This window comes from Fulmarus glacialis, unplaced genomic scaffold, assembly GCF_000690835.1.
Source record: "Fulmarus glacialis isolate BGI_N327 unplaced genomic scaffold, ASM69083v1 scaffold42733, whole genome shotgun sequence".
In the NCBI taxonomy this organism is placed as follows: domain Eukaryota; kingdom Metazoa; phylum Chordata; class Aves; order Procellariiformes; family Procellariidae; genus Fulmarus; species Fulmarus glacialis.
The window spans coordinates 5083-20859 of NW_009204464.1; the positions used below are offsets into that span (position 1 = coordinate 5083).

Consider the following 15777-nt stretch of genomic DNA (forward strand, 5'->3'; position numbering starts at 1 on the left):
CTGCGCACCTGGCAGGGCACGGGAAGATGAAAAGTCCTTGACTAGCGTAAACATTACTTAGCAACAACTAAAACACCAGTGTGTTATCAACATTATTCTCATACTGCATCCAAAACACAGCACTATACCAGTTAATAGGAAGAAAATCAACTCCATCCCAGCCGAAACCAGGACACCACGGAAACTAAACACCATGCTTTGAGCTCCATTAACAAGATTTTTAGTAACACCTACTCCAAATATTTCTAAACTTTTGCACACAGATATGTCATCAAATTGTTATCTAATTCTTGAATATTAGCAACATTTTTCTTCTCCATGTCGGAGACTTATGAGAAGTAGAAAGAGATTTTTCTTGTCAATGTATTTTTTTGTCAACAATTCCCTATCCTAATGCTGCAAAGAAAATAAGGGCTACTTACTCCTCTACTAAGCCCCACGTTTTTCTCAAACAGTTGGTCTGTATCTGTAGGAGCATGAGGTTATTAAGGACAGTTTCTCCTTCTGTGTAAAAGCTTATATTAAGTCTGTGTTTTAACTCATTTAAGCTGAGATTGCTAACATGCTATGTCACCTAGAATTACTCATAGGTTTGAGGAAAATGTATGGTAGCTTTGTAAACTTTTAGAAAGAGCTTTTGTGTTACTTATTCTTACCGCAATAGTACTGAAATAAAACTAAAAAACAAAATCCCAACTGTATTTCAAAATGAAAGAGGCAGGCTATAAGGCCAGGAGCTTACTTTGGAAAAAAAAAAAAAAATGTTGCAGAATGACTTTTTTCCATTAAGTGTTTGAACTTGCTGAATTCAAGACAAAAGCATGAGAATATGAGGGAGGGAGTTGGCAGTGTCACATGTGTGAATCCTTTGGAGGTCTTGGGTCACCCGTAATCTTCTGTTTCTACTTGATCACATATTGTCTTGTTACCAGGTGAACTTTATATCTGAATGTTTAATATTACTACAGGAATAGCATAAAAACATACTCTGTAATAATACTGCTGCTAAGCTATGTTAACACATGTTGTACATATTACTTTTGTGAAAATTATTCAAAATGCAATTTTTCTTTAAAATGTCGAAGTAGCTAAAGCTAAGTGTGATAGCAGAAATGGAGTGAGAAGTACTTCAGCAACTCAGCTTATAAAAAACAATCCCTAATCTTCTAATGAATCTCTCAGCGTGTGATTTCAACCTTTTGCTTAATTTCTGAAATACGATGAGTCATTCCAGTGATGGCTGGATTTCTGTTTGTTGCCTTTCTCTTGTAAATCCCTCTTCCATGTTAGTCTAGAAGGCGGTAGAAGGCAGAAGTTTCTTATGCTGTTCTGTTCATTTTGCTTCCCTGGGGGTTTATTTTATGTTGTTGGGTTTTTTGTTTTTTAAATCATAAATATTCCTCATGTAATATCCTGGAACAACAGAAGCTTGAAATGTGGAGATAGGTTTTGAGATTTTTCACTTAAGGCTTCATGAACACACCTGATAATGGGGTGCTTCTACTTACATTTAAGCTCTAATGATCAGGGCAAAATCTGTACCTGCTTATTTTCAGTATTTTTGTTGAAAGTTATGTACAAGATATCATGAAATGGATATATAATAATAACTGTATAATTAATTCCAATATTTTCAATAGGCCTGTTACGCTGCATCTGCTGTTGGATATTTGACTGGCAGGTACATTCCATATTTATTAATATTTATAATAATATAATATTAGCTGTATTAAACTCCACAGAAGCTAGGAATGTTTTTCTATTTCGGAGCTGGGTGGTTTTAGTGTGTGCAGATGTAGAGCAGTTAAAATGGAACATGAATTTTAAAATAGCTGTCAATAACGGTTATCAATATTTCTATTGCTATGATTCAGGGCAGGAACAAGGAGGTGCTTAAGCTCATATAATATTGTGCATCTTATAACTTTATTTTTTCTCTTTTAATTTCTGAATAGTAGTTTAACGCTATTGGTATGAGGGGCAGAAATCACGCCACCATTGTTTGTTGCAACTTGGTGGACCTGCTGTACCTTAATCTCATCATCTGGGCATATTATTCAACAAATACTTTATCAATACAGAGATTGATCATATGCCTTCCAGTCTCCCCTGTGCTTGTTCTGACACGAAATACTGGCTTTTCCTCTTTTTTACTGCATTTTGCTCTTAACATTGTTGGGAAGCATTCTGTGGCCTGTGACTTGAGGTATGCTTCTTGGGTATGCCATGGATCCTTTTCTTAAGTAAACATCTGGTGTTTGCTTGCTCACAATTGCGGACCCGATGATGCAGGTGATCATTCCTTATTCTCTCTGCAGGCATGACACCTGTGTTATACAGTTCTGTAGTTTTTCTTCCTTTGAATAATCCTCTGGAAGTAAGCTGATTTTTTTTGTGATATGTAAAGAGTCTGTAAAGATACTAAAGAATGCTCAGTGGTTAAGAATTGTCATTTTTATCTTATCACCTGGAGTAACAAGTTGCCTCTGCCTGAATTAAACTCTAATAAAATTTGTGTTGAATCAGGTGCACTTCTTCCTTTGTGAGCTTTCTCCATTGATATCTAGTGTTAAAGTGGAGTTGAGAAAACTGTGAACATAAGTGCTGTACCAAATTCCATATAAATGCTAGATAATGGAGTAAACGCAATAAAAGAAGTAAGGAGCTGTGTTATGATGAGCCTGCATATGTTGGAGACCTCTGTGTGGGTGGCACGTAACAACTGTTCACTTGCTTTTTCAACTGGGTTGATACGGCTAAATGATTTCTGATTCCCATGTCTATCTTTAGTCCTTCATACAAACCCCTTGTCATTCATGCATTTTGATGACATGAGTCATCAAACTTTATTATTTTATATTTCAGCATCTCACTAATTTTTGTTGGCGATTTATTCAGTATTCTCTGTGCTCACTTTCCTTTTCTCTTTATCTCCTTTTTTTTGTTTGTTTGTTTTTGTTTTTCTCTAGACCAGGAGTATGTCTTGTAGTGTCCGGTCCAGGTTTTTTACATGCCCTTGGCGGGATGGCAAATGCAACCATAAACTGCTGGTAATTTAACTACGTTTTCCCTTTAAAATTCTAATAATTGTTTGCTGTTATTTGTTGCAGATGTTGAGCTCCGCAGTATTTAATATAGGACTTTTTCTTCTTTCTTGTGGATAATGAGAAGGGAATTATTCATTTATCAACCTTAAAAGTAATTTAGTTCCATTTTTTGTATCCTTATGGATAAAATTCTCCTTTTTGTCCTACTCCATTATGCATATGTTGGAAAATCTATCAGTATACCTTGGATAAATTTGAAAATGAAGTCGATATTCAGCATATAAGGCTTTATTGATTGTGGGGAGCCTTTTGAGGTTTTTTTCTAAATTTAAATCCACACTGCCTTTGAATTGCAGTATTTCATATGTGAACAAATTGACAACTGTATTGTTAAAATCCATATTTGCTCCCCACGCAGACATTTAGAGCAGTAATTAAGTATTGAATTCAATGACGTACAGAGTGATAGCATTTACTCCCACAAGCCTTCACTGAGACATGGCAACTTTAGCTGGTCTGCCACTGAAAGCTGTTCAGAAAGCTGTATGAGGTATTTTGTGTAGAAGCTCTGGTAACGCTAAGCACACGTGATCTGGAGCATTAGATTAGCAGTGGCTGATGGACAAGGGAAGCTCGATAATGGGAACACTAACAAATCAAGTCTCTGACACTTTGAAAAAAGTGCTCAAATCCTTTTTTTAAAAAATGAGTTATTGACTGAAGTTTTGCTGTCCTTATGTGACCTTAGATTAAAAAAAAGATCATATGAAAACCTTGCTTTTGAACAGTCATGGATTTGGTTGTAAGAAAGAAGCATTCATGGCACTTGCTTATGGATTTGCAGGAGACATTTCTATTTTCTCACAAACTGAGGTTTGTCTGAGATTAGCTCTGTTTACCTGACTTGATCTTGCATAAACCTGTATTCTTGGCAAAAGGTGAAGGGGATGACTCACCTAGTTTGGCAGAATATTTGACAATATAGTAAGAAGACTGGTTTTCACTGACCAAACCACAGTGTTTGGCCAGTGATTTTTTCATTGGTCACATCAGGCTTGCCTTTTGCCCTCCATGTGCCAAAAGGAGAGAAGTAAGCATTCAGAAACCCTAAAGTTAGCCTAATGAAACTAATTTTCCTTGGCTCCTTCATTAGGAGCCTCCGTTGAGTGTTTGAGAATCCCAAACATGCTTTCACATTTACTTTTGGCTGGCATTACCATTGTAAGAAAGGGTGCTATGCTTTGGAGCAGACGAATAGGGATTCTTCTGTTGAGTTAACTGATCAGCTTTCTGGCCTGTTTCACTAGACAGCAGCATGAATGCTGGGCAGGTACTACAGAGAAGGAGTGTTGCAAGGGAAGAACAGGAGTAGCCCAAGCAAAGGAAAGGAGATGTTTCTTAGTTCTAGTGTTTGTGCACATTACAATGCCTCTTATGAACAAACATCTTAATACTTTTTAGATCAATCAATACTTTTTAGATTAGCTGTTGTCGTTCCTCTCAAACCATCTTGTCACCCATGTTACCAAACTTTAATGAAAATTGCTAGCAATATGACTTGGTTTTAGAACTTTTATGCTAGATGCAGATCACTTAATACAGCCAGACTGTCCTAAAACTAGTGACCCAAAAGCGGCTAGGAAATCTACCGGATGACACGCTGATATTTAGAATCCACTCCTGTATTGTGCTCGTCACTTTCTATTCCTGTTGAGATCTGTGGATGCTGAAGGTGCACAACAAAAAGAGCGGTAGTGTTTGACCATCAGTAGAGTTTGCAGATGTGATTGCAGTTATAAAAAATATATGTATGCTTAAGGTTGGGGTTTTTTGATTTTTTTTTTTTTTTTTTAATATGCTTTTCTAGGCCTCTGGTTGTTATTGGAGGCTCTTCTGACAGAAATCAGGAAACCATGGGAGCTTTCCAAGAATTCCCACAGGTACACAGACATAAAACTTTGTACAAAAAGATTTCAGTTAAATAATTGGTGGTGTTTCTTCATTAATGTAAGAATAACAATCCCAAACACTAACATTTCCTAACATACCTTCTAATGCTGTTGATTTGCTCCATCTACTGGTTTAAGATTGACACTGCATAAATACAGCAGATGATTTTGTAATGTCTTTGTCCACAGTCATGTTAGAGGTCATGCTCTGTTTTAGGTTCTCAGCTGGTATAAACTGCTGTTGTCTGTCTGCTCTGAGATGGAAGACAGCAAAATAAACTTTCCAAGAAAAGAAGCACCACTTTCTGGAAAAAAATACCTAAGCGCTCAGTGGAATTCGTATGGCTTTGACAGTTTCCACCAGCTGAGGAACTGCATTTTTTTTATGTGGGAGTTTTCAACTTGTTGCTTTCCATTTGGCATTTTTTCTGTTTTATTCATGTTGAAATGAGATAGAAATGAGCAAATCACTTTGATAAATCAATATAATGGTTATATGCATTTATTCAGGTTGAAGCTGGTAGGCTGTACAACAAACTGTCTGTCCGCCCAAGCAGCCTAGAAGTTATTCCTAAAAAAAAAAATACTAAATTAGCAACAGAACACAGAGTAACTGTCTCCTACTCTATGAGCTTTGGGGGTTTATTTTTTGTATAGCTGTTACTGTAAATAGTTTGATCCTGCAGATGTTAGGTGATGTTTGATTGAGTAAATTAACCAGGGAGGTTTTTCTTATGAACTGTGCTATGGAACAGGTTAGAAATAGATTCTGGTCCAATCTGATACTTACTGATCCCTGCAGCGTTTTTTGTTAGCTTCAGTCAGAGCTGGAACATTTTTATGAAAGAAATGCTTTTAGGGAGAGGTGCAATAACTAGAAATGTAATACTACGAACTTCAGCTGTTTTACCACTGTCATTATGCAAAAGAGATTTGGAGGGGGGGGCGGTGGAGACGGTTGTGTTTGGTTGTTGGTTTGGTGGCGTTTTTTGAGAGTGAGAGAAACACATCCTCATCTCAGTGCTTCAGAAAGGGTTACAAAAGTCTCTTGCTACTGCTGTAGCAATACTTCAGCCATGTCAGCCTAAATTCTGCATACAATGATACTGTTTCCAGAAGTGCAAATTCAGGAGAGCATCTACCTGTAATAGAAGAACTGGAATCAAAAGTAATAAAAAATGAGGCATTGGGTGTCTTGTTTTTTCTCTGTTTGTGCTACTTTAAATAGAATTCAGCACGAAAGTTTCCAGACACAACAGCTGATAATGCAGTTGTCTCGTTGTAAATTCAACAAAGAATTTACAGTCTAATACCGTGCATCTGCTGAAAGGATTCAACTGGCATAGAGGGGAAAATGTAAATAGCTATCAAAACTTGAATTTATTGGTATAAATCAATCCATGGGAGCTTTCCCTGTGGTGGTTCAGTAATATGAAACAGCATGTTCCTTCTCTGCATACAGAAGGGTTTTCTTGTTTTTTACACATAAAGATTTTAAAAATCCTTTCAAACAGTGGTTAAAACTGGGATTATCTGTTTTCTAGGCTGTAAGAACCAGCATATATGGTCGTCCAGGTTCCTGCTATATTGACATACCTGGGGATTTTGTGAATCTTCAAGTGAATAAGAGTTCTGTCAAGTGCGTAAAGCTTATATTCATTATTTTTCAAGTCACTGAATAAAAGAAATTTTAGCTTTAAGTTACTTTTGTATTTTCTTTTCTTAAAACAAGAAAAAGATAAACAAGAGCAAGAGATTAAATAATTTGCCCCAAGGTTGAAATGATACTAAAAATCCAGCCTCTAAATGTAATATTCCATCGTAACATGTGGTATAGATTATAGTTTGTAATGAAATGTGCAAAAAGGAATTAATTAATATGATGGTAGTACAATGATGTCACTTTGTAAATCTCTGGAACAGAACTACCTATAAGATTAAAGAAACATGCAAGAAAAACTTCAAAGCCTGTTGTAGAAAAATACATCCTATGAGTAACGTGGTGTGTAGCAACTGCGGTTTTATGCTAAACAATAGGTTTTCTCTTTCAACATTTCTTGTTTTGAGTTTTTTGAAGAGCCTCTTCTGTTTTGCTTGACTTCCAGGTACGTGGAATGCTGCCTGCCACCTCCCGTCAGCATGGCTGAACGCTCTGCTGTATGCAAAGCCGCGGCTATCATTGCTCATTCCAAGCAGCCTCTGCTAATCATTGGCAAAGGTAGAATGCTTTGATGTAGCTTTGAACTGTACAAGTTCTGGACAAGAACAACGACCAAAGTGATTTCTTTTCCCCCTAAGTGTTAGCCATCTCCTTTTCACTCTCTATTAAAACAAACAAACAAACAAGAAAAAAACAAAAATGAAAAACACAAACTTCTTCGAAATTTGGTGTTAAAATCTGCTGGTTTTAGAATATTTTTATTCTGTTGTGTAGCTGTTGTCTTTTTCATCTAGTTTAAGAGAAAAGTCAATTGATAAAATACAAGTTTATGTAGAAAAAAATCGGATAACCATTGTCTTAAGCCTAGAGCCAATACCAAGGGATCACTTCCAAAATTCCAAACAAATTCTGTTAGAATACAGAAGTGGTATTCTCTGTCTGATGCTCTGGCATATATAGCAAGAATCAGAATAACCAAAGGTCATTTTTCCATTTTGACTTACTGAAAGTGCCAGCCTACCTGTATGCAGACATGAAGCAACAGAGCAGGTGTTGCTGTTATTGCTGTTTTACAGACTTTCCACTGTACTCTGCCAGTGTATTTCATTCCTGAAATAGACGTGTCCCTAAAGATAGAGGATAATTATTCTCTGTGCTGGTTCGCTTGTTTTGTCCCTCCTTGTGGAATGTTAGTGCAGTGGTGTTTCTGTTGAAGATACAGGTCTGCTAGGAACAGAATTGAAATAACCACCTTGTTTCACCCAGGCTGTTTTCCTACATTTAATCAGGGAGTGAAATGATTGAGATGAGATGGATCTTATAATTGATCAGGTAATAAAACAGTAGACAGAAGGTAGATCAGGAGAGGGATTTTTTTTTTCCCTCTCTGACTTGATACACATGAACAAAAGGGTATTCTTTGAAAGTGAAAGGTAGAAAACTCAAATACGCATAGATATATGTTTTGTTGACGTTAAGAATTGAGAATCCACTTAACAAATGTATCTGGACTTTCTGCTATATATTGTTGTTAGCAGAATTTTTGGAAGAAATACAGAAGTTTATTCTTCAGATTTTAAGACTCATGGACTTAAGTCATTGCACAAGGATCAGTGAGTTATTCTAGATTGCCTGGGCAACCTTAATTCAGCAGCCTTGTACTGAAGGTAACATCACAGTAAATGTATGCACAAACACATATCTTTACAAGGTCTTCTTTGAGCTTCTCTTTTTTCATTAAAGGCTTATAGTAGACCTGTTTGGGCAAATTGTTGTGGAGTATGTGATACAACGACATGCAGGGGGCAAGCAAAAAATGACATGACACAACACAAACGTCATCTCCTGTTGCTGCTGCAGAAGTCCCTGCCCCGTAATACTGAACTTCACCCACTCAAAATTGTCATTTTGGATAAACAGAATCTCCTATTTTTCTCTGCCCTGCTTTACAGAAATAACTAAATAGTTCAGCTGAAGTCTTTTAAAAAAAAAAAAAAGCTTTTGTCAAAAATATGGGAAATTTGAACCCAAATACCTGTAGTTTGGCATGTTATGTTTTGAGTTCTCCAGAATGAAAAATAAAAAGCAGCTTTCATAATGGGAAATAGTACTGTTTCTGCCACTAACGTAGTCAAGTTAATTGAAATTCAAGCGAATACAGTAGGTTTCTATAGTATTAAGCAGTCTCTTTCATTTCATTCAGGTGCTGCTTATTCTCGTGCTGAAAACAACATCAGAAATTTGGTGGACCTTTGCGGACTGCCTTTTTTGCCTACACCAATGGCAAAAGGAGTAGTTCCTGATAACCATCCAAATTGTGTAGCTGCAGCAAGATCAATGTAAATATAAAGCAAGGCTTCTAATCCTAACATCTGAGAAACAACTAGGAATTGTGGTGGTCTACAGATGCCAGGGAAGACAAAATGCATACAACAAAAATTTTTCAACCACATTTTGCACCTCGTTTTAGAGCACTGAAGATCTTACTTGGAAAGAGACAACAGAGTTGGGTGGATCACTTTTGACAATGCTTAGAATGGTGGCCAGGAAGATACTTTATCTGAGAGCTAATATTCTGTAACTATGAAACCTATGGCAAGTAGATGTATCAATGTTGTTAGTATGTATTTCATAACATAAAATGAAACTGGTAAACAGTTTATGTTAAATGTTTAACTTAGTGCACTAGACAAACTACTAGCTTTTTCTTTTAACACCATAAACAGAAGCTTAGGATGCACACATTGCAGTTTAAGTTTTGCTATCTGCTGTCTCTGCACGGTGTTTGCAATACACTGTCACTAAATTGCAGTTTATTTAAAAAGAAAAATAAGGTATTTTAAACTACACTGAAGGACTATGTTTAAAGTAACTTTATAAGAGCTCTTCTGGGCTTGGCAAAATTAATGTGAGTGAACTATAAGAACCCTACTAGGTATGAGTATGCAGAGAGTCAGCTTGCAGATGGAGCATTTATATACTTTGAGATTAAAATATTGTCCATTGTTGAGCATCTTAGCTTTATCACTGTTAAGCATGCTGTTAAGAAAAATGGAGAATAAAAGAATATACCAAATAATGTCTAGCCAGCTGAAAGGTAAATTATCAGGAGTCTAAACTGAGAGGTCCACAGCAATCTTCATTTTGGCACCCACTGTTGCCAGTATCACAGTAGTGAGTCTTATGCTTTAACCTCAGTGTCGTTATAGCATCTTGTTAGTCTCCTAGCGTAATGATTCCTTTCCCAAACACAGTGTATTAGGAAAATAGTAATTCATTTTCTTCTTGAGTTCCTAAACTCAAGAACGGCTTGATGATTGGCTATGTAAAAGGATACGTGGTTTTGGGGCTAAGCAAGCAGCTTAGAGAAAGGATTATATTCTGGGGTTTGCTGTGGTGGTTAGGGTTACTTCTAATTTTGAAAACACTACTAAATTTAATAATAATTCCTCTTTATCTGATTCTCTTATTTCCCTTTATTAGGGCATTACAGCATGCTGATGTAATCATCTTGCTTGGTGCGAGGTTGAATTGGATTTTGCATTTTGGTCTTCCACCAAGGTTTCAACAAGATGTAAAGATTATTCAGGTAAGCAGGAAAATGATAATCGCTTGAAGGAAATCCTCTGTGTTTTAGCATTGTCTAGAGCAATTACTGTAAATTTGTTTGGTAGTGTACTTCATGTGGCAAATACTGCCCTATGGACAGTGCAATACAGTGCATATAGTTATGGTAGTTATCCAGAAGTAGTTCTGATTTCTTTAATTATTTTTTTTACTTCCTTTTTTTTCTAAAAATGGTTACAGCTATCAAGGACTTGGTGCTGCTGTAATGAGCATACATAACTTCTATGTAGTTGACTAATACAGGATTAGACTCATGATACTTGTGTGATCTTTGGAGCAGTGGAATTTCCGTGACTGAAAGAAAATTGTCTTGAAATTGTGAAACCTTTCATACTGTTTGACTGCTCTCTCAGCTGGATTTTTTTTGAAATAGAGTTACTTTCAGATACAGAGTCACTCATTATAAGAGCTCAGTCACTCAGAAATCTTAATAAGAAAAGAGAAAGAAAGGCTATTTAACTAATTAATGTATTTGGCAATCTGCCAGCTCTTAGAAAGACAAGTCGTTAAATTGTTTATGTCTTTAAAATCTCTTCCCTTAGAGTCTGTGATCAAAGAGTAGTAGTTGATTCAGAGTGCTGACTGGCCTGCCTTCAATTAACTGGAACATAATCTCAGCTTCAAACTTTGTATTTTTTCCAGAGGAATAACATAAATTTTTAAGCTAGAATTCCTTTTGACTTATGAAATAATACATCTTTTGTGTTTTCTTTCTCTAAAGAAGGTAAAGAAAAATATTTTTTCATCTCACTTAAAGTAATTTTTTTCCACTGTCAGGGATTAGTATTAAAATACTGATTCAGTTCATAGCCTGTGTAACCCAGTCATAAGTTAGTATTCCATGTAACCTTAGAGGTCTTGTACATCACTGATAAAGAAAGTGGGGAAGCTTCTTCAGTGGTCGCAATTTACTTTTCGGTTTCTACATACTAGCCAAATTCTTGCTATCAAGTAGCATACACAAACTTTTCTCAGTAAGAAGATTACTGCTTTGTGTAGACTTTAAGGGTATACCTAAGCCTAGATTTTTAGTTCTCATATAATTATCACTAAAATCACCACCACCTTCTCCTTAGTGTTCTAATGAAGTTCGATACTGTCTGTAAGAGCTTGAAAGAAGCAAGCAGTCAATTTTAAGAATATATATGAACTTTTATTAAAATGGGTATGTACCATAGGATTTTACTTTGAATAAAGTATTTCCTAATGTTGTTTCAATGAAAGGCAGAGGAAGTTATCTGTACAGCCAAAACAAGTATGAAGACATTGTTAGACGATGTTCCTCATTTGAACTGAAAAAAATTTCTCTTTAATAATCCTTGAATTAATGTGGTCTTTCTTTTTGAAATATAGATTGATATTTGTGCAGAAGAGCTGGGGAATAATGTGAGGCCAGCTGCAATTTTATTAGGTGACATAAACACCGTGACTAAGCAGGTAACGTAATGTCAGGTATCCTCCTGTTTTGACCTTAATTTCCTCTGATTTATATAAAGTAAGTTACCCGTTAAAAAAAGAAAAAAGAAAAAAAAAACCTGGTCAAGGAAAACCATATTTTAGGCAACATACTCATGCTGTGCATCCAGTCTACTCCCAGATTAAATTTTAAAGGTTCTGATTAGTATTACTGTGATTGTGCTGAGATCTTTCTTGATAACGTTATTCTTGATAACGTGTTTGTGATGGTTTTTTTTTAAATATGTTTAAAGAAATCTCTGCAATATTTCAATGTTGTTCCAGCTCTTAGAAGAATTCAGTGAAAGACCATCGAAATATCCTTCTAATTCAGAGTGGTGGAAGAGGCTGAGAGAGAAAATAATGAACAATGAGGAAAGATCAAAGGTAGTGTTATATTAAAGAAAAGAGGAGGTTTCTCAGCTTAACAGATACCAATGCATAGTCAGTTTTATCACTGGTCTATAGCCAAGCTCCTCAATTACTTCGGACAGTCATGTCATCCAGACTTTAAAAATTTATACCATTCTGGTACAGGCTTACTCTTGTCAGGCTTATGAACTGCAAGTTAAGTCTTAATACTTAACTGTAAGTTAAGTGTTCTAGGTTTTGTATAAATTCAAACTGTGTGGAAGTCATTGAACTTTGGGATTGGGTTCTTAAAGCCAGTAGTAGAAGACCGCAGCCAGTACTGCTGTATTATGGGCAGTGACTTCTAAGCAATGGACAGGTACTCCAAGTACTTCCAATTACTCCAGGTGGAAGCTAGCTTATGTGAAGATGCGTTCTTAGTTTTCTTCTGTAATTGTACTGTTTAGCTGTTAGCAGTGCTGGTGGAAGTATAATCTATGTTAAAAGCAAGTAGCTATTAAGGCCAAAAGACCACGGATATTTGGCACGTGCCTAACTTTATGCAACTATATCCTGCAATTTCAGATGCATCTTTCCAAGATTGGGATCTAAAATAAATTAATTCTAGGAGATCGCTCTTTTGAACTACCTCCCAACACACAGATGACAGGTCACTTAGGGTTATCAATAGTCAAACCTATGGGCAAAAAAATTTCACGTGCCTCTCAGGTTAAACTGAGTTTTAATAGCTTCCTGTTAATGATAGGCCATCCACGGGTTGCTGAGCTGAGTGAGCCTCTGATAAATACACTGTGTCACCAGGGTAGATGCAGAAGGAGTGTCCTTGATGTAGTGCATGGAAGACCAAATACTTCAGCCTTACCTAGCAGGGTGCATTTTTATTTCCATTGTTACTATTTATATACTATAGTCTTAGTTCTGCACCGTATTGTAAATTCTATGCATAGGAGTTACTAATATTTCTTATTTTTAAGGGACTAGCATTACAGAAATCCCTGCCTATGAATTATTACACAGTCTTTCATCACATCAGAGAACTGATACCCAAGGACTGCATCTTAGTAAGTGAGGGAGCAAACACCATGGACATTGGACGAACTATGCTTCCAAATTACTATCCCCGTCAAAGGTTTGGTATTTCCTTTGTTGTGCTGACTCAGCAGGCTAGATCTATGTATAAATGTTTTCATTTAGCTGAGAAGTGTGATGGTCCAGAATTTTTGTAATCCTTTTTAAAGGTTCTAAATAAAAAAAAGTTTAGTATGTTGAGAGAGAGGGTAAGGGAAGTTTTCCACTCATACACTGATGACCTGTCATCGATTTTAACAATTCTCTGTGACTCGTCTGTGTGCTCCGCAACAGAATGGTGATAGTTTCTTACTCTTTTGTGGAAGGTGAGTGAGGAGCATCAGGTTGAATTCCCTGATCTAGATGTTTATTCCTGCGCTCAGAGTCTGTGGTAAATACTGATTTAAAATAAAAACAATCATTGGGATTCTCATGTTGAAAAGAATTCATACGAAGAGTTTTTCTTTGAAACACACTTAAAAACGGGGAAAACTTAAGAAGAATCAACTCATTTTGAAAATTGGATTATATATTGGGCACACTTTATGAAAACCTGCATGCCTAAAACGTAGGCACTCAAATTTGGAAGTGTTGGTATGTCACTTTAAATGTGTAGTCTAGTTTTAATGTAAGTGGGAATTAAGTGCTGTTTCTTGAATGGGGGTGGGGGGGTAGTTAATTCTCTCTGGTGAGGTGAAACTTCTTATCTGACTGTGAAGCTTGTGCTTTCATGTGAAAGTAGCACTAAAGTCCTAAATGAACCCAATTACTTCTTTGTAAACAAAAAACAACCAACCAAACAAAAAAAAACTACTTTTAGTAAAGATGGGGGAAGAGTTTGCATTTTTCCCCCTTATTTAAAATAAGGGCACAGTAATGTTAATGGTTGTCTTTTCAGATTGCATTGTACATATCTGAAAGCAAATTTGAAAAGTTAACCCTAGAATAATGCAGTTCTTTCTGTACTTTTGTATCCATTATGTGCTTCTGGCTGAAATGATCTAACTTAATTACAGCTTTCAATTTGATTTCAAAAGTTGAACAGAAGACTAAAATTTGAACAGCAGTATTTAACCGATGGCTTTCAGACCTCTAGTTATATTTTCAAGGAATTAAATATAGAAAGATTTCATGTAGTCTGCCTATCTCTACAGTAATTGAATGTTTTTGAAATATTGTTACTATGCAAGCTAAAAGCATACAAGAATAGTTCTACTGTATAAGAGTTCTTAATTTTAATTAGAGTTGCAGTATGTTTATACCACTTAAAACATTTGCAGTCTTATCAAATGTTTGACTGAATATAATAATCTATACATCTGGTATCTCTTTATACCAATTGTTTATGAAACAGTATTTGAATAGTGTATGGTAAATTATTAAAAGTAAAGATAAGTCACCATGGATTAACTTAAAAGTTTGCATGAAAATAAAGGGATAGTAATTCTGTATTCTCCCCTTTAGGCTTGATGCAGGTACTTTTGGAACGATGGGAGTCGGACTTGCTTTTGCTATAGCAGCTGCAATGGTAGCTAAAGACCAAACACCTGAAAAGCGAGTCATCTGCATAGAAGGAGATAGTGCTTTCGGTTTTTCTGGGATGGAGGTGGAGACTATTTGCAGGTAACTGGTTTTTGCTCAAGAAGACCCTCTTCATATATTGCCAGGATCAATTTAACTAGAAGGCCAAGGACGCTGCTGTTAGATGGGGTACTCTTAAAAGCCAAAAAATATACATGGTCGTTTTTATGCTGTTGTGACATAATGTGTTACCAGTGATGAGTAGATCATGTTTCAGATGGAAGTGATTTTTTTTTTTTAATTTATTTTCCTTTTACTTTTAAGGAAAAGTAATACTTTTAACACCTTACAGAAAGGTGCAAGTATTTCAGAATTCTTCCAAATGCATCTTTTTGTAGATACAACTTGCCAATCCTGATTATCATAGTAAACAACAATGGGATTTACACTGGTTTGGATGCAGATTCCTGGAAGGAGATGTTAACGTTTGGAGATCCTGCTACATGGTGAGCATCTTCAAAGTATGTCCTGTTAGTTAAGGAAAAAGTGACCAAAACGGTCATTCCCTTCGGTTTTAATGCTTTGTGATCCAGACTGAAATTTTTCATAAAGTGAACTTAGTCCTAGGCTAAGTTTATATAAGTAAGAACCAGTTACTGATAGCAAGCAACCAACCTAATTCCAGACTATTGTTTACACAACAGTGCAGCAGAGAGATGACTCTCTATTAGTTGTCTCAGGTTCCTGCAGCAGTTCAGGCCACGCAGTAGAGAGTTCATAGTGGGCTAACCTCCAAAATCATGATAATCTCCAAAATTACCTGAGACTTGTGTTCTGAGTTTACACTGGACTTCTGCTTCTGGAGCTGAGATCTCTGTACCAAAAGAACTAGGCTAAATATTTGCTCAGGAATGTCTCCAGAAGATGAAAATGAGTATGCTACCCTATAAATGTAGCTTAAGTGGGATAGGAAACATAGTTCTTCCAGCCCTGAAGAATTGATCAGGCCAGCACAATAATCATCTTACACTTTAAAATCAGTGCTAAAGTAGAATCATAGAATCATAGAACAGAATCA

The 15777-nt window shown here is 36.1% G+C and overlaps 1 protein-coding gene across 1 annotated transcript in view; it reads left to right on the forward strand.

The window, feature by feature from the left end:
• The window catches only part of HACL1 (2-hydroxyacyl-CoA lyase 1), a gene marked incomplete at both ends in the record, with an annotated part of 19469 nt that extends 4264 nt beyond the window's left edge, over positions 1–15205 (forward strand). Inside the window, 13 exons of the mRNA XM_009575003.1 lie at positions 1641–1681; positions 2970–3050; positions 4915–4987; positions 5507–5605; positions 6541–6635; positions 7102–7214; positions 8860–8995; positions 10140–10245; positions 11637–11720; positions 12024–12125; positions 13085–13239; positions 14643–14801; positions 15098–15205. Of these exons, the coding sequence (XP_009573298.1) occupies positions 1641–1681; positions 2970–3050; positions 4915–4987; positions 5507–5605; positions 6541–6635; positions 7102–7214; positions 8860–8995; positions 10140–10245; positions 11637–11720; positions 12024–12125; positions 13085–13239; positions 14643–14801; positions 15098–15205 (1352 nt within the window). The remainder of the gene's footprint in view (positions 1–1640; positions 1682–2969; positions 3051–4914; positions 4988–5506; positions 5606–6540; positions 6636–7101; positions 7215–8859; positions 8996–10139; positions 10246–11636; positions 11721–12023; positions 12126–13084; positions 13240–14642; positions 14802–15097) is intronic.
• Between the last annotated feature and the right edge of the window lie 572 nt (positions 15206–15777).